General features: G+C 41.3%; 1 protein-coding gene and 1 pseudogene across 1 annotated transcript in view; both read left to right on the top strand.

Annotated features, from left to right (window-relative positions):
• Positions 1–25,654, top strand: part of OTC (ornithine transcarbamylase) — a 77,008-nt gene that overhangs the window by 17,621 nt on the left and 33,733 nt on the right. The window contains exons 2-4 of the mRNA XM_081565128.1: positions 7,322–7,460; positions 9,546–9,627; positions 20,958–21,045. Of these exons, the coding sequence (XP_081421254.1) occupies positions 7,322–7,460; positions 9,546–9,627; positions 20,958–21,045 (309 nt within the window). The remainder of the gene's footprint in view (positions 1–7,321; positions 7,461–9,545; positions 9,628–20,957; positions 21,046–25,654) is intronic.
• LOC145536492 (thymosin beta-4-like) lies at positions 23,107–23,264 on the top strand (annotated as a pseudogene).

Genomic DNA, 25,654 nt, shown 5'->3' with positions numbered 1-25,654 from the left:
TAGGTCTAACTGGTCTGTTGTATCATTTAAAGTTTGTGTTTCATTGTTAATCTTCTGTTTAGTTGATCTGTCCATAGGTGTGAGTGGGGTATTAACGTCTGCCACTATTATTGTGTTATTGTTAACTTCCCCCTTTCATGCTTGTTAGCATTTGCCTTACATATTGCGGTGCTCCTATGTTGAGTGCATATATATTTATAATTGTTATATCTTCTTCTTGGATTGATCCTTTGATCATTATGTAGTGTCCATCTTTGTCTCTTTTCACCGTCTTTGTTTTAAAGTCTATTTTATCTGATATGAGTATTGCTACTCCTGCTTTCTTTTGGTCTCTATTTGCATGAAATATCTTTTTCCAGCCCTTCACTTTCAGTCTGTATGTGTCCCTTGTTTCGAGGTGGGTCTCTTGTAGACAACATACATAGGGGTCTTGTTTTTGTATCCATTCAGCCAGTCTTTGTCTTTTGGTTGGGGCATTCAACCCATTTACATTTAAGGTTATTATTGATAAGTATGATCCCGTTGCCATTTACTTTATTGTTTTGGGTTCGAGATTATACACCCTTTCTGTGTTTCCTGTCTAGAGAAGATCCTTTAGCATTTGTTGGAGAGCTGGTTTGGTGGTGCTGAATTCTCTGAGCTGTTGCTTGTCTGTAAAGCTTTTGATTTCTCCTTCGTATTTGAATGAGATTCTTGCAGGATACAGTAATCTGGGCTGTAGATTATTTTCTTTCATCACTTTAAGTATGTCCTGCCATTCCCTTCTGGCCTGAAGAGTTTCTATTGAAAGATCAGCTGTTATCCTTATGGGAATCCCCTTGTGTGTTATTTGGTGTTTTGCCCTTGCTGCTTTTAATATTTGTTCTTTGTGTTTGATCTTTGTTAATTTGATTATTATGTGTCTTGGGGTGTTTCGTCTTGGGTTTATCCTGTTTGGGACTCTCTGGGTTTCTTGGACTTGAGTGATTATTTCCTTTCCCACTTAGGGAAGTTTCCAACTATTATTTCCTCGAGTTTTTTCATGTGGTCTTTCTTTTTATCTTCTTCTTCTGGGACTCCTATGATTCATATGTTGGTGCATTTAACATTGTCCCAGAGGTCTCTGAGGTTGTCCTCATTTCTTTGAATTCTTTTTTCTTTTTTCCTCTCTGTTTCATTTATTTCTATCATTCTATCTTCTACCTCACTTATCCCATTTTCTGCCTCCATTATTCTACTGTTGGTTCCCTCCAGAGTGTTTTTGATCTCATTTATTGCATTATTCATTATATATTGACCTTTTTTACTTCTTTTAAGTCCTTTTTAAACCTTTTTTGCATCTTCTCGATCCTTGTCTCTGGGTTATTTATCTGTAACTCCAATTTGGTTTCCAGATTTTGGATCATTTTCACTATTATTATTCGGAATTCTTTATCAGGTAGATTCCCTATCTCTTCCTCTTTTGTTTGATTTGGAGGGCATTTATCCTGTTCCTTTACCTGCTGGGTATTTCTCTGCCTTTTCATCTTGTTTATATTGCTGCGTTTGGGGTGGCCTTTCTGTTTTCTGGCAGTTTGTGCTTCCTCTTTATTGTGGAGTTTCCTCGTTGTGGGTGGGGTTAGACGGGTGGCTTGTCAAGGTTTCCTGGTTGGGGAACCTTGTGTCAGTGTTCTGGTGGGTGGAGCTTGATTTCTTCTCTCTGGAGTGCAATGAAGTGTCCAGTAATGAGTTTTGAGATGTCAATAGGTTTGGTGTGACTTTGGGCAGCCTGTATATTGAAGCTCAGGGCTATGTTCTTGTGTTGCTGGAGAATTTGCATGGTATATCTTACTCTGGAACTTGTTGGCCCTTGGGTGGTGCTTGGTTTTGGTGTGGGTATGGAGGCATTTGATGAGCTCCTATCGTTTAATGCTTCCTGGATTTAGGAGTTCTCTGGTGTTCTCAAGATTTGGACTTAAGTCTCCTGTCTCTGGTTTTCAGTCTTATTTTTACAGTAGCCTCAAGCCTTCTCCATCTATACAGCACCGATGATAGAACATCTAGGTTAATGATGAAAAGTTTCTCCACAGTGAGGGATACCCAGACAGGTTCATAGAGTTACATGGAAAAGAGAAGAGGGAGGAGGGAGATAGAGGTGGCTAGGAGGAGAAGAGGGGAATCAAAAGGGGAGAGAGCAAGCTAGCCAGTAATCACTTCCCTATTTGGTTTCCACCGTCTGGATCTCTCAGAGATGTTCACGGAGTTATACAGGGAAGAGAAGAGGGAGGAAGGAGATAGAGGTGGCCAGGAGGAGAAAAGTGGGATTCAAAAGGGGAGAGACAGATCCAGCCAGTAATCAGTTCTCTAAGTGTTCTGCAAAGCCCGGAACAAAGAGATTCACAGAGTTGAGTTGAGAAGAAAAGGGGGAGTGGGGAGATGGAGGCGACATGGTGGAGAAAAAGGAGAGTTAAAAGGGGGCAAGAGCAATCAAGCCAGTGATCTCGCTCCCAAGTTAAAACGGATGCTAAAGATTGGGTTCTTGAAGATACAAAGTTCATAACAAATACTAAAAAGCAAAGATTAAAAATCTAGAGTAGAATTTAGGTTCTCGAAAATACCATATTAAAAAAAGAGGGAAAAAAAGAGAAAAAAAAAGTAAAATCCCACCAGATTCACAAAAATTATAACATATATATATATATATATATATATGAAGTTTGCTTTAAAAATAAGGTCTTAAAAATAAAAACATACAACTAAAAATAGGGTCTTTTCTTTTTTGCAAGGTAATAGTAGGTTATAAAAATGAAAATTGAAGGAGTAATAGGGGACTTAAAAATTAAAATAAGATAAGAAAATAAAACAAAATTTAAAAATTTTTTAAAGAAATAATAAAAAAAGTTTTAAAAATTTAAAAAATGATAATAGTAAAAATATATCTAGGACTTTCTCTGGAGCTGTTACGGACAGTGTGGGGTCAGTTCATTTTCAGATAGTTCCTTGGTCCAGCTTGTACTTCTCAAGGTCTCTAGGCCCCTTCCTATGTAGTCAGTGCTAACTACAGGGTTTTAATCTGTTGCATCTGTCACTTCCAAAGTGGTTCCCTCTGTTTCTTTTAGCTTCTTCTGTTTGCTTGTCTCTTCAGTGTCTAATTTCCACCCTGACACAAGGGGGGCGGTGGTGGTCACTTTTTTTTAGTCTCACTTGTTCAGTCGTGCTATGGGGAGGGAGGAACACTGCAAACAAATCTCACTGGTGTGTGCTTACAATGTTTCAGCCACACTGGGTTTGCCCTGCTCACGGTGTGTGTGTTTTCCCAGTCTACATGGCTCAGGCTCTAGGTTGCACTGCTGGGAACTGTCTGAAGCAGCCCCTGGGGTTGCCTGTGCTTCCCAGGTCTAAGCCGGTCAGGTTTTGGTTCCCGGGTACTTCACAAAGGCGCAGACTTGGTTGAGCCTGGGTTTTGTGCCCTTCCCAGGTCCGAGCAGCTCCGGTGACCAGGTTTTTGGCTAGCGTGGTCGGGGTCTGCAGCTTTTTCCCTTCCGCCGTCCCAGCCGCTCGGTTTTCTGGGTGTACAACGGGCACAGCTTCCCAGGTGTGCCGTGCTCTCCCCTGGGGAGTTGATCTCTGACTGCGACCCTCTCGGTGGGTGTCGACCCTCCAGAGTCCCAAGAAGACCTGGTTAGCAGCAAGGTCTGTTTGCAGTTTGGTATAGGATGCCTCTCTGGGGCCGCGATTCCACCCTTCCGGTTCTGGCTGCCTCACCTGCCTGTCTCCTGTGGGGGATGGGCCGGTCCACAGCAGGCTTGCTCTGCTCAGTCCTTTGTTCTGTGAGTCAGCCTGGCAGTGTCTTAGGTTAAGGCTTTTCAAGGGAAAGCTATCCCAGGGTCTAGGTTCCTGTCTCAATCTAGTTCCCTCAGATTGCCCTCAGGGCATTCAGGCTCAGTCCTTGCCCAAAGCAATGCAGCCCGCGCCCCGCCCAGCCCCTGCTTGCTAGTTGGGGATGTGCTGCGCGCCCTCTGGAAGTTGCTGTTAGGTACTTAAACCACGGGTTTTAATTATTTATTTATTTTTCCTCCCAGTTATTTTGCCCTCTGCGATTCCAAGGCTCACCACAGACCCGCTGGAGAGAGTGTTTCCTGATGTTTGGAAACTTCTCTTTTTAAGACTCCCTTCCCGGGACGGATCTCCGTCCCTACCTCTTTTGTCTCTCTTTTTATCTTTTATATTTTGTCCTACCTCCTTTCGAAGACTATGGGCTGCCTTTCTGTGTGCCTGATGTCCTCTGCCAGCATTCAGAAGTTGTTTTTTGGAATTTGCTCGGTGTCTAAATGTTCTTTCAGTGAATTTGTGGGAGAGAAAGTCGTCTCCCTGTCCTATTCCTCCACCATCTTAGGACCACCTCCTCTGAAGAGCTCTATCTCATAAAAGGTCTACTGAAAAAAATCCATTCACCTTCTGAACATTAAACAAACTCTGCTAGAAAGTTGGATACTTAGTAAAATATATATTTGTCTGAGTTATTTGACATCATGCAGTGAAAACAACAAATTGAGAGAATTTGTTATTTTCTTACTTATTATCTTGTTATCAATGCAAAAAGACATAAATTCCACCAGATAATTTACTCTTCATCTGAAGTAGCACAAGCTTTTTTTTTTCTTAGGCTGGAGTTCAAGCATGATTATTTTCTGACTGTCATTTTACTCCAAGTAAAATGAATGCTTAATATACGTGGTAAATCACAATTTGACCTTGGTTATTCATAATTTCTAATGGTATACAATACTAATTATTATTAAATAGGGAGAACACTGAGAATAAATGCTATCCATTTTATATACTGATTATCCCAAATAACAATTACTGTCATCATAATGTAATAGAATGTTAAAATGGGACTTGATCTCAGTTTCTGCCCATGCCCAATAGGTTCTGACTCTTTCCTCGATCTGAAGTGGGATGCTAGACCACTAAAACAGGGCTTGCAAAGGAGGTACACAAGAATTAGTTTTGCAACCCACTGGTGATTGCCTCCAGCTTTTAAAATGGGTTGTAGAAACAAGGAGGTGAGTTGCAGATTGGAAGAAGATTTTTGCTACGTACCATTGTATAAAAAAACTAACATTGTGGCATCTGATCCCATCACTACATGGCAAATAGAAAGGGAAAAAGTAGAACCTGTGACAGATTTTATTTTCTTAGGCTCCAAAATCATTGTGGACGGCGACTGCAGCTGTGAAATTAAAAGATTCTTGCTCCTTGGAAGGAAAGCTATGATAAACCTAGATAGCATATTAAAAAGCAGAGACATCACTTTGCCGACAAGGGTCCATACCGTCAAAGCCATGGTTTTTCCAGTAGTCATGTATGGATGTGAGAATTGGACCGTAAAGAAGGCTGAGAGCCGAACAATTGATGCTTTCAAACTGTGGTGCTGGAGAAGACTTTTGAGAGTCCCTTGGATAGCCAGGAGATCAAACCAGTTAATCCTAAAGGAAATCAGTCCTGGGTGTTCACTGGAAGGACTGATGTTAAAGCTGAAGCTACAATACTTTGGCTACCTGATTGGAACAGTCGACTCACTGGAAAAGACCCTGATGCTGGGAACAATAGAAGGCAGAAGGAGAACAGGGCAGCAGAGAATGAGATGGTTAGATAACATCACCAACTCAATGGACATGAATCTGAGCAAACTCCGGGAGATGGTGAAGAACAAAGGAGCCTGGAGTGCTGCAGTCCATGGAGTTGTAAAGAGTCAGACACAACTTAGCAACTGAACAACAACCATTGCATATGATGTGCGTCACATGGATGAGAATTATTCCCTCACCTCAAGATTAGGGCAAGTGGCTATGATGGCACTAATATCTTCAATAGGAGAGTTTGAGACACAGTACAGTCATGGCAGGCCTATAAGTGGAAAATATAGAGAGGGACTGGCTGGCTAGCTGTTTTGATGGCAGAACAAGAGTCTATGCTGGGATGGACTCAACTCTAGTCAGAGCAAAGAACATGCAGGGCTTCCCATGAACCAATATGGATGAAGGAAGAGACCTATCATGGTGCTGTGTCACGTTATGACCAAAAGACTTCCTGAAGCACCCAGGTTGGGGAGATCTCAGCAAAAAGAGTTTGGATATGTTTTCCTTGAATGGCAAAGACAATATTAATGTCCGCCAACAAGAACTGCTATGAGAAATTGCCAGTGACGAGAGACTTCTTCCATGGACCCTCAAAAGCACCCCAGAAAAGAATCAGCCTCAAACACCTATACCAATGCTAGATTGCTAGAACAGAACCAGACTTTGCCTGACCCTTAACTCCTCACCTTCCCTTGACTTTACTTGGAGGAACTGAAGGCAAGGAAACAGAGGAAACAGTTCATGGTTCCCCTTCCCCTGTGGAGGAAGCCAGCTTAAATTAGGCATGAGCTGGAAGGAAAAGGGTGTTAACCTGAAGCAAATTTCTTAAAGTCAAAAAAATTATCATTATTATTATACATTCTTTAACCGAGACTCTTTGAGGGAGTAAAGTAAGCAGAGAACTTTTTTCTTTTCCTGCAAGTTACTAGAAAAGCCACAGGGTCCACTGTAGCTGACCAGGGACAACAAAGAACAATTCTTCAAGGATAGATTTGAAAGTCAGTAGAGGAAAAAGAATGAAATTGTTTTCTCTTGTATGTACATACAAATTCTATTTGTACCATCTAATGATTTCAATTACAGGGCTTCCCTGGTGGCTCAGTGGTAAAGAATCCACCTGCCAATGCAGGAGACATGGGTTCCATCCCTGGGTTGGGATGGTCCCCTGGAGAAGGAAATTGGAACCCACTCCAGTATTTTTGCCTGGGAAATCTCATGGACAGAGGAGCCTGGCGGGCTACAGTCCATGGGGTTGCAAAGAGTCAGACTCAACTTAGCGACTAAACAACAATGATTTCAATAGTACTAGCTAAAATTTATCAAATAGTTATTATATGCCAGACACTATCTGATTTCCGTGTATCAAATAATTTCATCCTCACAACAACTCTATAAGCTTATGATACTCATTTTCTAGGTGAGAAATTTAGGTGCAGAGAGTTTGGGTAACTTGACTAACTATAAAGGAACAAAGCCACTTATGATTATTTTCAGCAGAGAATTCAACCTCTTTCTTCAAGTTTTTATTTTCTCTCAACATTTAAAAAACTGGATATCTAAAATGTCAATCACAGCCATATCAATTTGAAAGCATTAGTACCTTGCAGAGACACATGAGTTTACACATGATTTGCTATATTTTGTTTCAAAAATTAAACAATGAATTACTATAGGACATGGGTTTTGTTTTCTTAAATATACATTTTTCTTTTTCGTAGATGCGGGCAACCACTGCAGGATAAAGTACAGCTGAAGGGCCGTGACCTCCTCACTCTAAAGAACTTTACAGGAGAAGAAATTAAGTATATGCTATGGCTATCAGCAGATCTGAAATTCAGGATAAAACAGAAAGGAGAGGTATGTGGTATTTCCATATTACTTTCCACTGTTACCAATCAGTCTTTTTTTTTTTTTTTTTCTTTTGGCTGCATGGCATGGCATGGCATGAGGGATCTTAGTTTCCTGACCAGGGATCAAACCCGTGCCCCCTGCAATGGAAGCATGGATTCTTAACCACTGGACAACCAGGGAAGTTCCAATCAGCCTTTTGAAAGACAGCCTTTACAAAGAAAGAGGAAAAAGAAAATACATTGAAATTCCTAAACAGTAGCTAAGTAATGAAATCACACAGGCAAGGTAATTGATTATCACTGAGTGCACAGGCATACAAAAAGCATAAAAATCAGTTATTCAATGACAAGTCATTGCATTTCTTTCATGTGAAATGTTGAAAGTCATTATTAACTGAATCAGAACCTAAGGAATCATTTCTCTGGAATGATTTTATTTTTACCCTTACCTTCTTTTCTGTTTTCTAGCAGATTTAAAATAAGGTTGATACATTTTTTTCCTAGCAACGAATTTCAGTGGTGGATAAAGATCAGATATTTCATCATTAGGATAATTTCAAAAAATTCAGGATGATGTGACAGTGTTAAAAATTTAGATTAGCAAAGAACCAATTAAAAGGTAACCAAGTAGGAGAAGAAATGGGATATGGTGCTTAGCTGGAAGCATTATTCTGCATTTTGAGCAATTTATGTTTGAGACACAATTAATGCAGCAGCTTCATTTAGACTGCTTAACTGTGAAAGTGTTTTCATATTCCAAGCTTGTTCAAAAGCATTTGAAAGAGCTGGTTTCAGGTTGAGAAAGTTGTACACAACCTTGATTCTCTTATCTAGCTCACAAACTCTCCAAGTTCCTAAGAATGAACCAAAAACAGGTGTGACTCCAAATGCTATTGGTTCCTATAGAAGACCTTGAAATAAGGAGAAAAGCCCCCCACCTCGAGACCCCAGGCTTTTGTTCTACACACCTTGTGGTGATGAAGGTTAGTTGGCAGGAATCTATTTGTTCCAGAATTCATCCTATCAGAAAGTCCATCTATAGCAGAGGAAGGAGAAAAAGCCCCACCCCACACCCAAACTCAGATTGTTTCCACGTAACTTCTAGAAACAAAGACTTTGCAGTCTCCCAAGGATGCACGATGAAAGTGTATTTGAAACTCTAGGGTGTCATCTTTAGGAGTCTGAATGCTCCATGTTGTGACAGAGAAGTATGTTCCTAGCTGAGAAGACACTTCCCGAACAAGCATCTTCAAAGTCATTGAACATTGGTAGAAGTTTCTTTTACTGAGTCTAAGCTTGCTCTGCTTGCCTCATGATAGGCCAATAAATCTGAGAGACAAGGGTTGAGGAAAGGAACACAACTTTATTTGGAAAGCTGGCTGACCAAGAAGACTGCAGACTAATATTTCAAAATAACCATCTTATCAGAGTCTGGATGCCAGGCTCTTTTATAGAACAGAGATGGGGGAGGTGAGGAAGTAAAGTAAAAAGGACATTAATCTTGCAAATATGTCCTGGAGTGGCCAGACTTAGGGATAGGATACGTTAATTTCATCCTTCCTGTAGCCATCCACAGGTGGACAGGGTCCTGAACAAAGGCATTTTGGTTTAACATTCAGGAAGATGAGCAGGTTTCACCAAGGCAGGCCATTATATATGGACAGTATCTTTTTAGTGAACAAAAGCAACTGGAAGCAAACGTTAAAGTAAAAGAAACAGATCCAACATGGAGCCAGTTCTTCCCTGTAACATTTCCACAGATTTAAGTAAGAAGATGGTTCCAGTATGAAATATTAATACATTTTGGAACAAGTGTTCAGGTTGAACCCAGAGCAACTAATATTACTTTCTCATTACATGTCAATAAGCTGTGGGATTCCTCTTTCCTTCCCCTATTTGTATACAACAGGAAAGAAACTCTTTAAATTCACTTTGTAAATAACATATGAATGCTTATTTAGGAGCAGTGTTAATTATTCTATAGTTTCTGATAATGTAAAGAATAAATTTTAAAACATAATCCTTGCTATTAGATATAAAATGTATATTTCATTTTAATTAATTTAATTGTATTATTATCCTTGACTTTCAGTATTTGCCTTTACTACAAGGGAAGTCCTTAGGCATGATTTTTGAAAAAAGAAGTACTCGAACAAGATTGTCCACAGAAACAGGTGAGTTCACAAGGCAAACTTGGACTTGTGTTGAAGAGGGGGCCAACGGGTGAGGACCTGGGAGGAGGAGCCCAGTGGTGGGATTTATCTGTCTCTTTGGCAACAACAAAGGGAAAACAATGTCACCAAGAGTAGCAACGGAAGCCTCTGAATGTTCTTTCTGATTCTCACAGCAGCTGCAAGCAGGAAGATGAGCCTCATCTGTAGGAATTCCATGAGGACTTGAGTAGACGTCTTAAATAATTCTTCTTGTTCAGTACAGAATATTAGTGGTCATAAATTCTCAGGCCTTCAATTCAACGTGAGCAAGAAATGTGCATTTTTCTAATGTGTAAAGAGCTTTTCCTTGTTTATATCAGTTCTGCTGGATGATGGAAACAATCTCTGCAATCCAAATCCTGTCATTTCATTGTTTACTTTGTCAGTTTAGGGTCTCTTCACACTTTCCCCACAGTCATGGTTAAGTCCTAGAGAGAATCTCAATGTCAAGGCATCTAGGGCTATAGGGATCTGGTCTTTGATCATCAGGACATCATCATCAAATGTCTATGTTGGAATCTGCTGGGACTTCTGTATCCCTACTGGACCTTGACTGGATCCCGTTCACTGCGGAGTTTGCTTTACTCTGATCACAAGATCTGAGATAGCTCTTGGTTTGGCTCACTTGTTGACCCAAGTTTGTGTGCCTGACTTCCAATGAGGCCAAACAAACTGAAATGTTGGAGTTTGGAGCAGAGAAAGGTTCGCTGCAAAGCCATGCAAGGAGACAAGGTGGCTCAAGCCTTAAAAAGACTTGAGATTCCTGAAGATTTTCGATAAATCATTTGTAAAAGCCAGGTGAAGGGGTGAGGGTGGGGGTTGCAGGTACCTTATCAGTTTGTGCACAATCGGCTGATGGTGAGTTAGAAGGGTCGTGTCACAGGGGTTAACATTATCAGTCCTTAGAGTCCAGGAGGCCTGGGGCTAGGTGATCAGAGTCATCAAGTAGTTAACATCTTCCATTTGGCGGGGATTTTTCACATTAGATAAACAACTCTGGGAATTTATTACACCAAATACTATTATCTAGGTGTCTCAGAGAGGAGCTGAAACAGAGGATATGGGGGCAGGCCTGTCCCTGAGAAGATCCCATAGGGTCTTGCTTGGTTATACCCTCAAGTTCTTGGCAGCTCTCCACACCACGGTGGGCACAGAGATACTGCAAGACTCTCTCTATTGTTCCTTCCTCTTTCTGGGTGCCAGGGAGTTCTAGAATATTTGCTCCTTCCTTGAAATTTGTCTTAAAAGAGACAGATGTTCTCAGCTCTGGTGGCCCCCAAACTCATCTGAAATTTCCACCATGCTTCCCACCCTTCAGTATTTGGCCTGGGGGACAGACAGCAGAGTACAGTGTCAAAGGTCAACCAATGTCTGTTTCTGTTGCTTCTTTGCTCTTGCTCTTCATCTTCTTCCCCTTCAGTTCCCAGGTGATAAAGCAGGAGGAAAAACTGGCTTTAACTACCCATGCATTCTTTCAAGTCTGTTGTTTGTACTTGAAATCCTAGCTGTTGACACTCAAAATATCTTTTTTCTCAAACTATGATTGCTGTAATGAGTTTCAAAAAACGTATTTTGAAATTTATCACCTCTTTTTCCTCTTTGCATTTCTACTCCATCAGACCTCCCTTGAATCAATAACATGACTGCCCAAAAGGGCAAATGGATAGGATCGAGGAAAATGTACCACAGACAAAAACATATTGGTTGATTCTTTGTGTATCTTATCCTGCTTACAAGCATCAGAGCTTTCTAGGGCTCAGAAGCAAACAACTACTTCATGCAGTTCTTGCATTGTAAGGACCAGTAATGAGGTACCTCAAATACATAACAAAATAGAGTTCAGAAGGATCAAGTGACTTGCTAAGTTCATGCAATTAATACAAATAGCACCAGGGTTCAGATCTCAAGTTTACTATTCTTATTAATGCACTCCCCTTGCCCCTTGAGAGAAGGAAGGAGGAAGAAACATATAAGGTGTCACCTAATCTTTAAAGTCCTAAGAAGAAAACCGACGAGAACATTTTGTTCTTTAAAGCTGGGTTCTTTAAAAGATCACATTGACATCTGATGTCCAGCAATGGAAAAACGAATATTGCATAAACCAGTCAGTAGTTCTGAAATTCTGCTCCTTTTCAACACTGGTTATCATTTTCAAAAATCATTAGTACTTAAGAGAGGTATTCTTTTCTGAAGCCATCAAAGAACTGATTAAATACATACGATTTTCTCAATGTTAAGTTTTTCTCAAATTATTTTTTTCTTAGTTGTTGATGTTGTCTGCCATGTTTCTCTGTTCAAATGTTATTTTTAATTTCACATATTCCTGAATAAGTGATCAGTTTTACTATGCACATGTCATGTGGTAGTTAAGCTACTAATAAAACCAAGAGTAAAGATTTAATAAGCTTTTGGGCACAGACCCTATACTAAGTGCTCTACATTAATTACATGGCTCATCTCATTTAATCCTCAGGACAACTCCATGAGGGTGAGACCACTGAGGAAAATAGGCTGAAATAGGTTCAGCAAAAGGCCCACAGACATATAGCTAATAACTGGCAGACCCAGGATTAGAAGCTATTATTAAACATATTTTTAAACGTCTAATTTAATTTGAGCACGTGTTAGTCATGTTTTATTCCAGTAAAACTGTTTCTACAGGTGGTATTAAGCATTTTGTTAAATGATGATTTTCTATAAAGAAGTGCTCTTTATAGAAATCTGCACAAAATTACAAACAACAAATACATGAGAAAAGGAACATATGACCATAAAAGTTATGGTTCAGAGTATTCATCATGATCCTCAATAAATACCCATGGGTTTCATTGAGATGGCATCCTGCCAAACTCAACAGTAGGAGAATCAGTCAGAGTAAGCAGCTAATTTCAATGCATATAGAAATGGTAAACCTCAACCCAAAACATGGCAGTACATTTCTATTGTGTACATGTGCATCTTAATAGTTGTCTGTTGGCACAATTTTTCATCAAAACCTATTACCCTGGTGTTTAGAATGAAAAAACGATGTAATTAAAACTGTCTATTTCTACCCCAGATTTGTGTCACCCTCTGGGATGGGGTGATCCTCACTGGACAGTCCTTGAGGATTCCATCCCAAACCTGAGTTGCAGCGATACAGCAGTATTAGCTTGTTAGTTGGTCAGTCGTATCCGACTCTTTGCGACATCATGGACTGTAGCCCGCCAGGCTCCTCTGTCCATGGGATTTCTCAGACAAGAATACTGGAGTGGGTTGCCATGCCCTCCTCCAGGGGATCTTCCTGACCCAGGGATTGAACCTGGGTCTCCTGCATTGTGGGCAGATTGTTTACTGTCTGAGCCACTGCGGTTTCCCTAGTATTATCTTGGGAGACAAAATAAAATTCTCCACCCAAATCAAGCCATATTTATTACTCATGTAATATTTTATTAAAATGTAAGACACATACAGAAAAGTGCACAAATCATTAATTACACAGTTCAATGAATTGTTACACATCCTTGCAACTAATACCCAGATAGAGAAATGATGTGAATAGCACCCGGAAGTCCTCCCTTGTATCTCCTTCCATTTGCTACTCTCTGCCCCACCCCCCAAGGAGAATCATTATCCTGGCTTCTAACCTCACAGATTAGTTTTGCTGTTTTCAAACTTTATAGAAATGGAGTCATTCAGTACCTGCTCTTTTGTGTCTGGCTTCTTTTGCTCAGCATTATGTTTGGGAGCTGTATCAATGTCGCTGCATGTAGCTGTAGCTCATTCATTCCTCTCACTTTTTGTGTATGCCTGCCTGGCAAACCAGACAATTCTCCTGTATGACTACTGATGATTATACTCCTTCATTGTAAATTAATTGAGCAGATAGACGGATACATTTATTAATCTCGGTAAGCGCAGTATTGGATGGAAAAATGCACAGGGCATCCTAAGAGATGGTTCATTTCATTATTTAACACTGGTATTTGACTTTCAAGGTAAAATAGAAGCTAGTGCTTTCCAAGCTCTTTCTAATTTGTCATTTTGCAAAGGTGGCAGTATAGAAACCATAATACTATGCCATGGGTATGAAAGTAAAGCACAGAGAGGGTAACAGTTGCCTTATCTCTACCAGCAAGAACTCTTGGAGCCCTCACATTTCCTACATGAATTTTATTTATACCCCTTCTTCCAAAGCTTGCAGGGATCCCTGAAGAAAAGAAAGAGCAAAATAAGATGTACTTTTATTTTCTCAGACAGAAATTTAGATATTAACAGATGAAATCCTTTGTTCAAAATATCTGATATGTATGCACAAATGAAAGAGATAAAAACAAACTCCCTCTGGATGAAGAGTGAAGAGAGAATAGAGATCTGTCCCTCTGCCCTCCTCTCCTCAGCAATGGCAGCTCCTGGTGGCTTCTCAGAATATCTGACATCTTCCATAAGCGTGCTGCATACAAAGTCATGCTCAGTTGTGTCCCACTCTTTGTGACCCCATGTACTGTAACCTGCCAGGCTCCTCTGTCTGTGGGATTTCCCAGGCAGGAATACTGGACTGAGTTGCCATTTCCTCCTCCAGGGGATCTTCCTGACCTAGGGATTGAACCTGCGTCTCCTGTGTCTCCTGCGTTGTCAGGCATGTTGTTTACCACTAGCACCACTGAAGCACTTAATGCCATCCAGGTCAGATAAACTGGCAAATGCTTGACCTGTGCTTTTGGACTAGGGTCTGAGGCTTCTTTCTGATGGGTGACCAAAATATGCAGAGATAATTCCTTTTTGGAGGCAATGGCTTTCCGTTTTATCTTCTTCAAGAACTGCTGAAGGCTTTGTCAACTGAAAAAAAATCCACAAACTGAAAGTTGAGAATTATGTTTTATTCAGTGGACTTGCTGAGGACTGAAGCCCGGGAGGCAGTCTCTCAGTTAGCTCTGAGGGACTGCTCAGAAGAGGTCAGGGAGGAGCCAGGATACATAGGAATTCTGAACTTAAAACCAGGTAGTTGGAACATCAAAAGATTACCATTAATGAAAGAAACCAGACATCTCAAGTTAATGAATTTAGTGCTTTTCTATGTATTGGAAGATACAAGAGTCTGGGCTCATGGAAATCATTCCTTTGATATGCATCTTAGCTATCCAGTGCCAGTATCCTGTTTTTAGGCTTTCCAGGTAGCTCATTGGGTAAAGAATCCACCTGCAATGCAGGAGACACAAGAGGCACAGGTTTGATCCCGGGGTTGGGAAGATCCCCTGGAGGAGGGCATGGCAACCCACTCCAGTATTCTTGCCTGGAGAATCCCATGGACCGAGAAGCCTGGCAGGCTACAGTCCATGGGGTCACAAAGAGTCGGATGGGACTGAGGTGACTGAGCACTCATCCTGTTCTTCCCCATCCCGAGTCCCCTCAGCGTGCACTGTTGGGGTGGCTGCAGTGGCTGAGGGCTTGGGAGTCGGCAGCCCTTTGGTCTTCATCCCAAGTTTCCTCAGGGCTCACACTTGGGGCAGTGGTAGTGGCTGATGGCTTGACAGCCACAGCATCCTTTGTTTGCTGATATGGCAGGCTACATTTTTCCATCAGAGCTTCCACTGCTATTTTTTAACACTTTCCATAACCTGTCTTCCTACCCCTATCTCCTAAGTCCAGAGTTGATGTGAATCTTCCTTATAGCACAAAGAAAAAAATGAAAATACAACAAACTAAACCTGGATTGTTACAGCAAAATGACTTCTAGTCCAAGTAAGAGTATGACTTCAAGTAGACCTGCCAAGAAGTTTTAAACTGTTTGAAACCTTCCTCCACAGCCCCCAACCCTCAGTGGCATTTCCCTATGCCAGGCACACAGTAGGGGCATAATAAATACTTTCTTGATGAGTAGGCAGTATTCATATTTGTTTAGGTGATTTCCCTTGTTTAGAAACAGATTAAGTGCTCAAGAGTGATTAATAATTATAATCATCACAAAATCTTATTAGCTCACTTAACAGGTAATAGAAAAATCCATTAACAAAATTAGGAGATGTTTGCAAGTAAGAAGAATGGGTCTTCTCCCCAGAGTCATAATCCTTCCTACGTTTTTTCAACAAGTTTGTGTTGAATACTCACTATGTGAAAGAAAAAAGTGAAAATGTTAGCTGCTCAGTAGTGTCCGACTCTTTGCCACCCGCCAGGCTCCTCTGTCCATGGGATTCTCCTGGAGAGAACACTGGAGTGGGTTGCCATTTCCTTTTCCAGGGGATCTTCTCAAACTAGGGATCGAACCCAGGTCTCTCTCATTGCAGGTTCTTTATCTGAGCCACTAGGGAAGCCACTTACTATGTACCCGTATTTATTCTAGGTTCTTGAGACTGATATTGTTAATGCAAGTTTGTGTGCCCAATGCACAATGAGACCAAACAAACTGAAAGGTCAGAGTTTGGAACAGGGAAAGGTTTATTGCAGAACCATGCAAGGAGAAGGGTGGATGATGCCCTAAAAGCCCCGAGATCCCAGAATGGTTTCAGCAAAGCATTTTTAAAAGCCAGGTGCGGAAGTGGGGGTCACAAGGTCTGTGATCAGCTTGTGCAGGGTTCTCTGACTGGCTGATGGTGAGGGAGCAGGGAGATGTCACAAGCTTTATCAATCTTTAGGCTCCAGGAGCCCTGGTGCTTTGTACTCAAGGTCTTCAAGTACTTAACATCTTCCCTTTGTTGGAGAGAGGGTGGCTTTTTACATCTGCAAAACAACTCAGGAAATGTGCATCAAATACTATTACCTAGGTACTTCAGAGAGGAGCTAAAGCAGGGGATACAGGGGAAGGCTTGTCCCTGAAGGCCCCATAAGGGTTCTGCTTGGTTTTAACATATCAGTGAATAAAAGATAGGAAAATTCCTGCCTTAATGGAGCTGAGATTCTAGTTGGTACACAGACAATAAACAATAGACATAATAAATTGTAAGTGAATGATGTATCATGGTGGATGGTGATCAGTGCAGTCAACAAAGACAAGACTGCCTGCAAGTGAGGGAAAGATATGTATCCTATTACTTGGACTTTGCCTTTTACTCTGAGTAAACGGGAATCTTTGGAGGGTTTTGAACAGAGGAGGAACATGGTCTAACTTGCATTTTATTTATTTATTAAATTAAAAAGAAAATTTATTTTCTTGGCCGTGCCACACAGCATGTGAGGCCTTAGTTCAGCATATGAGCTCTTACTTCCCCAAACAGGGATCAGACCCACGCTTCTCACGTTGGAAGTGAGAAGTCTTAACCACTGGACCACAAGGGGTGCTCCTAACTTGCATTTTAAATGGATCTCTCTGCTCTGTTGAGAATAAACCAGGGAACTAGGGGTGGGGAATTCCATGGACTATACAGTCCATGGGGTCGCAAACAGTCAGACATGACTGACAGACTTTCACTTTCACTTTTCAGGGGTGGAGATAAGATAGAAGCAGTGAAAACTGTCAAGAGGTAGGCATAGACAGTACATAGAGGCTGGGGCCATGGTGATGGCAGATTTGGGCCAGATAAGAGGGCTAGATTCGGGAAATGTTTTGAAGGGAGAGTCAACAAGATTCCTGATGTATCAGGTAAAAGAGAGGTGTGAAGGATGACTTCAAGGTTTCCATCTGAGCAACTGTCAGAAGGATGGAGTAGGATAGAGCCAATCAGGCAGGATGGAGACGAAGATCAGGAGTTAAGTTTTAGAACTGTTGAGTTTGGGATGTCTATTAGACACACAGCAAAGATGAGGAAGAGGCTGCTGGGTATCAGTTTGGAGTATGGGAGTGAGATGTGACAGAGATATCTAGAAGTCAGTCAGTCAGTTCAGTCACTCAAGTCATGTCCAACACTTTGTGACCCCATGGACTGCAGCATGACAGGCTTCCCTGTCTATCGCCAACTCCTGGAGATTGCTCAAACTCATGTCCATTGAGTCAATGATGCCATCCAGCCATCTCATCCTCTGTTGTCCCCTTTTTCTCCTGCCTTCAATCTTTCCCAGCATCTGGGTCTTTCCCAATGAGTCAATTCTTCACATCAGATGGCCAAAGTATTGGTGCTTCAGCTTCAGCATCAGTCCTTCCAAAGAATATTCAGGACTGATTTCCTTTAGGTTTGACTGGTTTGATCTCCTTGCAGTCCAAGGGACTAGCAAGAGTCTTCTCCAACACCACACTTCGAAAGCATCAATTCTTCAGTGCTCAGCTTTCTTTATGGTCCACCTCTCACATCTATACACGACTGCTGGAAAAACCTTAGCTTTGACTAGATGAACCTTTGTCGGTAAAGTAATGTCTCTGCTTTTTAATATGCTGTCTAGGTTGGTCATAGCTTTTCTTCCAAGGAGCATGCATCTTTTAATTTCATGGCTGCAGTCACCATCTGCAGTGAATTTGGAGCCCCCCAAAATAAAGTCTGTCACTGTTTCCATTGTTTCCCCATCTATTTGCCATGAAGTGATGGGACCAGATGCCATGATCTTCGTTTTTTGAATGTTGAGGTTTTTTTTTTTTTTTTTTGATTGGCTGGATTTATTTTTTTATTAATTTATTTATTTATCTGTTTTTTACTTTCCAATATTGTATTAGTTTTGCCATACATTGACATGAATCTGCCATGGGTGTACATGTGAACGTTGAGCTTTAAGCCAACTTTTTCACTCTCCTCTTCCACTTTCATAAAGAGGCTCTTTGGTTCCCCTTCGCTTTCTGCCATAAGGGTGGTATCATCTGCATATCTGAGATTATTGATATTTCTCCCAGAAATCTTGATTCCAGCTTGTGCTTCATCCAGCCCGGCATTTTGCATGATGTACTCTGCATATAATTTAAATAAGCAAGGTGACAATATACAGCCTTGACGTACTCCTTTCCCAATTTGGAACCAGTCCATTGTTCCATGTCTGGTTCTAACTGTTTCTTTTTGATCTGCATACAGATTTCTCAGGAGGCAGGTAGGGTGGTCTGATATTCCCATCTCTTGAAGAATTTTCCAGTTTGTTGTGATCCACACAATCAAAGGCTTTGGCGTAGTCAATAAAGCAGAAGTAGATGTTTTTCTGGAACTGTCTTGCTTTTTCTATGATCCAACAGATGTTGGCAATTTGATCTCTGGTTCCTCTGCCTTTTCTAAATCCAGCTTGAACATCTGGAATTTTTCACTTCATGTACTGTTGAAGCCTAGCTTGGAGAATTTTGAGCATTACTTTGCTAGTGAGTGAGATGAGTTCAATTGTGTAGTAGTTTGAACATTCTTTCTAAAATTAAAAAAAAAAAATTCACTGTGGCATGCAAAAAAGAAAAAGAAAAAAAACATGTGTTAAGCCTTCACTGGGTTGTTTCATGAGACTTTGGGTTGAGTTTCCGTTCATAGGTCTAAAACTCCTTATCACCCAATTCACCATGCAATTAATGATTTCTCTCTTTCTCACAGGAAACAGGTAGGATTAGAAAATTGTGACTGTTGCATATTTCCCAAAAGACAAATTAAGTAAAAAAGTAATGTTTCCAAGGAGGGAAAAAGTAATGTTTGAAACTCCCTCAGACAAGTCTCTATCTTGTAATTATACCTTTACATTGCATATCTAAGAAAGCCTGCCTATTGAACCTGTCTCAAATGAGAGAGTAAAGTTCTGATTGGATGTTATCATTTCCCATAATTTTGCCCCAGGGTGTGTGATAAAAGGGCTCTCCTTGTTCCCACAGAGTTTAGCTATGGCTTGGGGCAGACCCCTGTCATCCTCCCAGACCAATGGGATGTGCTGTGAGGTTGGGTAAGGAGCCAGCTTTATCTGCTTAGATGTCTGCAGTAATCTCACATTCCATGGAGGGTTGAAAAGTGGTGAGGGTAATATGTAAGTGGTGCTTAGCTCTGTCTTGGTTGGAAGATAAATAAAACAGTTGAATGACCTTTGATCTCACTAACTGTTGAAATTTTATTTATTTTTGGCTGGGCTGGGTCTTCATTGCTCCATAAAGGCTCTTCTCTAGTGGCAGAAAGTGGGGGATACTCTCCAGCTGTGATGTGCAGGCTTCTCAGGGTGGTAGCTTCTCTTGTTGCAGAGCATGGGCTCTAGGTACATGTGCTTCAGTAGTTGTGGCTCATGGGCTCTAAAATGCAGGCTCAGTAGTTCGGGCACATGGGCTTAGTTGCCTCACAACATGTGGGACCTTCCCAGACTAAGGATTGAAATCATGTCCCCTGCATTGGCAGATGGATTCTGAACAACTAGACCACCAGAGAAGTTTGATCTTGCTGATTTTTAGAGAACTGAAACTGCCATTTCAATGCTCACTTTATTTCAATTTTTTAAAAAGGTATAATTTATATATAGGAAAATGCACAGATCTTAAGTGTGTGCCGGAGAAGGCAATGGCAACCCACTCCAGTCCTCTTGCCTGGAAAATCCCATGGATGGAGGAGCCTGGTAGGCTGCAGTCCATGGGGTCGCTAGGAGTCGGATATGACTGAGTGACTTCACTTTCATGCATTGGAGAAGGAAATGGCAACCTACTCCAGTGTTCTTGCCTGGAGAATCCCAGGGATGGGGGAGCCTGGTGGGTGGCCGTCTCTGGGGTCGCACAGACTCAGACACGACTGAAGCGACTTAGCAGCAGCAGCAGCAGTAAGTGTGTGCAATTCAGTAAGTACTGAAGAATACATATACCCATGTATTGGTATGTAACCTTACAATCTCTGTCAAGGTATAAAGTACTTCTGTTACCCCAGGAAGTTCACCAATGCTCCTTCCCAGCCTATCACCCTCTCCAGAAGCAACAAGTGTTTTAATTTCAGCCACTCTGTGTTTGTTTTGCCCATTCTAGAACTTCATATGAATGGAATTATACATTATGTACTCTTTTGTGTCTAGCTTCTTTCATTCAGCATATTGTTTGTGAGATTCATCCATGTTGTGTGTATAGTTCATTTCTTTTAATTACTGAGCAGTATTCCATTGCCATCCATGACATCCCATACTATAGTTGATGTTCCCATTTTCCTGGACATTATCATATATTTTAAGAATAAAAATGAGGTATTGCCTCCAGAAAGGAACAATGGCCCATAATCACACAATTCTGAAAAGATGGTGGAGAGATGGTCACACATCTGAAGGAGAGTTAAGTGCTAGTACAGAAAATCTCATATACTTCTCTCAGTTCCTCATTTTGCTTTCCCTGGGAATTTCCTATTAGAGAGGCTGGTGAGATTGAAAGATTTTGACTTTTCAATTGAGATGGTGCTGATTCCTCATGATTTTGTTTGCTACTTTAAATCTTTTTTTTTTTTTCAAAAAGCCTTTTTCTCTCTCTTTTACTGCAGGCTTTGCACTTCTGGGAGGACACCCTTGTTTTCTTACCACGGACGATATTCATCTGGGTGTGAATGAAAGTCTCACGGATACAGCCCGGTTTGTAAATCTTTTCTTGGAAGCTTATTTCAGAATTTATAGATACATCTTAAAAAGAAAATATGCTTCTCTTTAAATAGTGGTTTTCCCTCTCAGCATCCTTTGGACTGTTCTCTCTTTTCGCTCTTTAGCTTTTTACCTGATGTCCTGAATTAATTTCTGTCATCTTCTGGCCACTTTCCATGGGTTATTTTTTTTTTTTCTTAGCAATTTGAAGAGGCCTCTGATTATAGAATTTCAAACTCCAGGAAATTCAGTCATCAAGCATGACTCATGTTTTTCAGTTGAAGAAATGGAAGGCCAAGGAAATTGACATGTTCAATGACCCATAACCTGCTAGCATCAGCACAGGAAGTAATATTAACAGCTAACATTTATTGAACATTTATTATGTATAAGGCATTGTTCTGACTCATTTAATCCTTATAAAAACCCAAACAGATTGGCATAAAGAAGTGAAACAACTTTATTAGAGACATACTAGCTACTATAACACAAAAATCTCAAAATGTCAGTAGCTTATCATAGCGCAAATGTTCCTGATCGATAAGATGGAAGGAGCAATTATTTATGTGGCCATTTAGGGACTTGGGATGAAAATGGCTCTGCTGTCTTCAACATGTGGCCTCCAAGGTTATCCTGGGTGTCAACATCCATCCAGGAGCTAGGGAAGAGTGCCTGGGGACAGGATGCTCACTTCAAAGCCACCTTAGCAGGAAAGCAGCACAATCACTTCCACTCACATTCTATCAGCAAGTACTAAGTAGCTCAGCCCTACCTGGATGAAAGTAGAGGTGAAAAAAGGCTCTGAATCACTATACTATAATTAGAGACTGAAACATAGGCCCCCTGACTCCCCATGCAGTGCTCTCACCATTGTATCATGCCTGATAGAGAAATACAGAGCAAATGCCTTTGTTTAAATATCTCTCCCTTGATATCAAAGACTAATGATTATTTTCTGAAAATGATATGTCATAAAGCAACTCCCTGCAGACACTGCCTGCTTTTTATGGCCGCTACCCTAGTACGTACTAAAGAATCTACCTCATTTGAATTGCTGAAGAGATTTGAAATAACTCATCTTTAAAACTTTTAGTTATGTTATTTCAGATGGGACAGTGTTAGTATTAAGCCGTGTTGTGTTCATCTTCTGGATGCAAGGAACAAGAAGAATAAATAAACATAAAAGAGTTTTTCTTCCAAATATGCTGTCACTGGTTGGAATTCTATTTGCCTAATAATTCTGTTTCCACCAGAGTGAAATATGCTTTATTCCAGAACAAATATTACAAGCTGGTTAGGGGATGAAGCCAGGGACACAACCAGGAAAGAAGTTTCAGTAGGGATCCTCTATATAGGACAAAGTGAATGATAGTGAGTGTCAAGTGTGAACTAGTGGTTGGAAGAAGGTACAGTTGGAGAAACAGATGAGCATTCAATAGAGAGTGAAGGAGTGCAGAAGTGCAGATTGGCAGCCAGAAAGAGGTCAGGGCCCAGAAATCATGGGAGTGGACGGGACCTCCAAAGCAAGAGACAAATAGCCAAGCATGGGTTGAAAGCTGAGGACGAATGTAAACATGTTCTTTTCTGTGCTTGCTCTCCACACAACAATTGCCACTGGAAGTCCTTTGTTACAGGAGATCCTGGGAAAAACAATCTGCTCACAAGTTCCGCTAGTGGTAAAGAACCCATCTGCAAGTGCAGGAGACATAAGAGACGTGGGTTTGATCCCTGAGTTGGGAAGACCCCCTGAAGGAGGGCATGGCAACCCACTCCAGTATTCTTGCCTGGAGAATCCCCATGGACAGAGGAGCCTGGTGGGCTACAGTTCATGGGGTTGTAAAGAGACACGACTGAGCAACTAAGCATGCATGTCTCATTGTGGGAGAATTGCAGAAGGCTAAACCTCAAGGACAGGTGCACTCAGGGAGGGACAGGAGTAAACTGTTAAGAGACAAGGAAAATTAGGGTAGTGCAATATCATAAGAGGCTGGCATGGGTGATGGAGATGTCAGAAATGGGGGGGGTAGAATAGATACTGTGGAAATCTGACTTTCTTTTGTGCACCCCATCACTGCTTCATCTGCCCAAATACCTGACAAACAAGATATGGCTGAGATTCAGAAATTCAATAAATCTAAATTGAAGAAGACAAGAGAAATCCACCACCTTGCACAGAAGTAATTGAACAGGAGAAGCAAGGAAGAGAATCTTAATGGCATTGACCCTGCCAGTATGCACAGTACGACCCATCGCAATTGTCTCCTTACTTTTTGTAGCAGTTAAACTCTGTAAGATGCAAACAGATTGGATGATGTTTAAGTGATAGTGCTGGCCCTTTGGAATTGAGGCAAGCGTACACCTGACATTGATTGATGGTGTTGCTTCACTAATCTGCTTGGCTGGCTGCTTTGGGGGTCTGGTGGAACAAAAAAATAGTGACTGCCCACTGGTGAAGAAAACCTGATGGGGAAAATATTGAACATGGCAACAGAAATAAAAATAAAGCAAATTGTGCCAGTGTCCTGAAAACTGTTAAGTGCGATTTCCAAAATGTCACTTATCTAATCAAATGATTTAATTATTCATTTATTCAAAAATATTTACCAAATGCCTGATTTTTCTTCCAGGTGTTGTTTTAGCACTGAGAATAAAATGCTGATCAAATCAAACAAAATACTTTTTCAAGTGGAAATTATATTCTAGAGGGAGAAGGCTTTCACTGAACAAAAAATAAAGCATGAATACAATAGAGGGTTGAAATAAGTGCTATGATGAAGTCAAAGCAGGGGGATCTGTGGGTAGAGTGGGGGCTCCTTTAGATTGGGTGGTCAGGGAAGGCCTCTCTGAGGAGGTGACTGTTAAGGGGAGTGCTCACTGAAAAGATAGAGCGAGGTATTCAAGGCTATAGGGAAAGCATATCAGACAGGAAGAGCTGCTGGTACAAAAGCTTAAGGCAAGAACAAGTTTGATGCACTGGAGAACAGAAGGACCGCCAGTAACACTTTTATATCAGCAAATAAACATATTTTAAACTTGCAAATTTAAAAAACAATGTACCCTTACAAGCTGGTCCTGTCTCAGCCACCAAAAGAAGGAAAAATGAGATTAAGAATTAAAAGACCTAAATACACATTTAAAATAAAATGTATTGCTCTTTTCTTGCATGCATGCTAGGTTGCTTCAGTCGTATCCAACTCTTTGCGACCCTCTGGACTGTAGCTCGCCAGGCTCCTCTGTCCATGGGATGCTCCAGGCAAGAATTCTGGAGTGGCTTGCCATGCCCTCCTCCAGGGGATCTTCTCAACCCAGGTCAAACCTGCATCTCCTGTGGCTCCTGCATTGCAGGCCGATTCTTTATTGCTGAGCCACAGGGGAAGCTCCATTGCTCTTTTCTTACTTGATTACAATAATTAAACCTGTTCACTTGTCAAAATATAGTGGGTGAGGGCGACAGGGCACTTCCCTTGTGGTCTAGTGGTTAAGACTCCAGAGGCATGGGTTCGATCCCTGATTAGGGTACTAAGATCCCTGCATGCCATGTGGTACAGCCAATATATATACAGCTGACTCATTGGAAAAGTCCCTGATGCCTGTATGGCATCACTGATGCAATGGACAAGAACTTTCGGCAAACTTTGGGAGATGGTGAGGGACAGAGAGGCCTGGCGTGCTGCAGTCCGTGGGGTCGCAAAGAGTTGGACATGACTGGGCGACTGAACAACAACAACATAGCCAATATATACAGCATATATTATGTGTGTGTGTGTATATATATATATATATATATATATATACACACACACATATACATATACATACATACATACATATATATCATGGGTGAATTCTCTTTAGCTAAGTCTCAGTTGAGTATTGTATAATCTGAGGGCACCACTGTGGAGTGAAAGGGGGTACTCAGATGGAGCTGTTGACTGATATTGTGGAGGAGCTAGTATGTCAGGGTCCCAAGACCAACCCCAGGTTCAATGATTCATTAGGAGGATTCACATGACTCAGGATATGGTCATGGCTAAGATTCACTACAAAAAAAGGATAGAAAGCAAAGGGAAAAGCCAGATGGGCAAAGGCCAGGGGAGACCAGGCACAAGGTTGCAAGGGTCTTCTCCTGGTGGGGTCACACAGTTCATGCTTAATCCCCCCAGCAATCAGCTGTGGCCACATGTGTGAAATGCTATTTTCCATGGGAGCCCATTAGACACAGAGTGCATAAGACTGTTATTGGGTCACATAGGCACGGTCTGCCTAGCATGAAGCCAACTTCTAGACTCCCGAAAGGATTCTGTTCAGCATAATCCATAGTATTTTTACAAACAGTTTAGGGAGCGAGCCATCCTTATTGTTTCCAGGAATGGTGGAAACCCTCCCACCAAAGTTCAAGTTCCCAGAGGCCAGCCAAGGACCAACCTAGGAAGCAGGCCTTTTAAAGATAGCCATCTCAGGACTGCTGTGTTAACTCTTCCCCGCCCCCCCACAAATGGGCTATCATCTCTCTTCTGAATTTTGCTAAACTAGTAAGGACGTGTATCCTACACCCATGGAAAGACAGCACAAAGATTCAGTGTGGATCCTCAGTTCAGTGTGG

Source organism: Giraffa tippelskirchi, chromosome X (genome assembly GCF_054371585.1).
Source record: "Giraffa tippelskirchi isolate mGirTip1 chromosome X, T2T-mGirTip1v1.2.pri, whole genome shotgun sequence".
NCBI classification, from domain to species: domain Eukaryota; kingdom Metazoa; phylum Chordata; class Mammalia; order Artiodactyla; family Giraffidae; genus Giraffa; species Giraffa tippelskirchi.
This window is presented reverse-complemented; position numbering and strand designations above follow the sequence as displayed.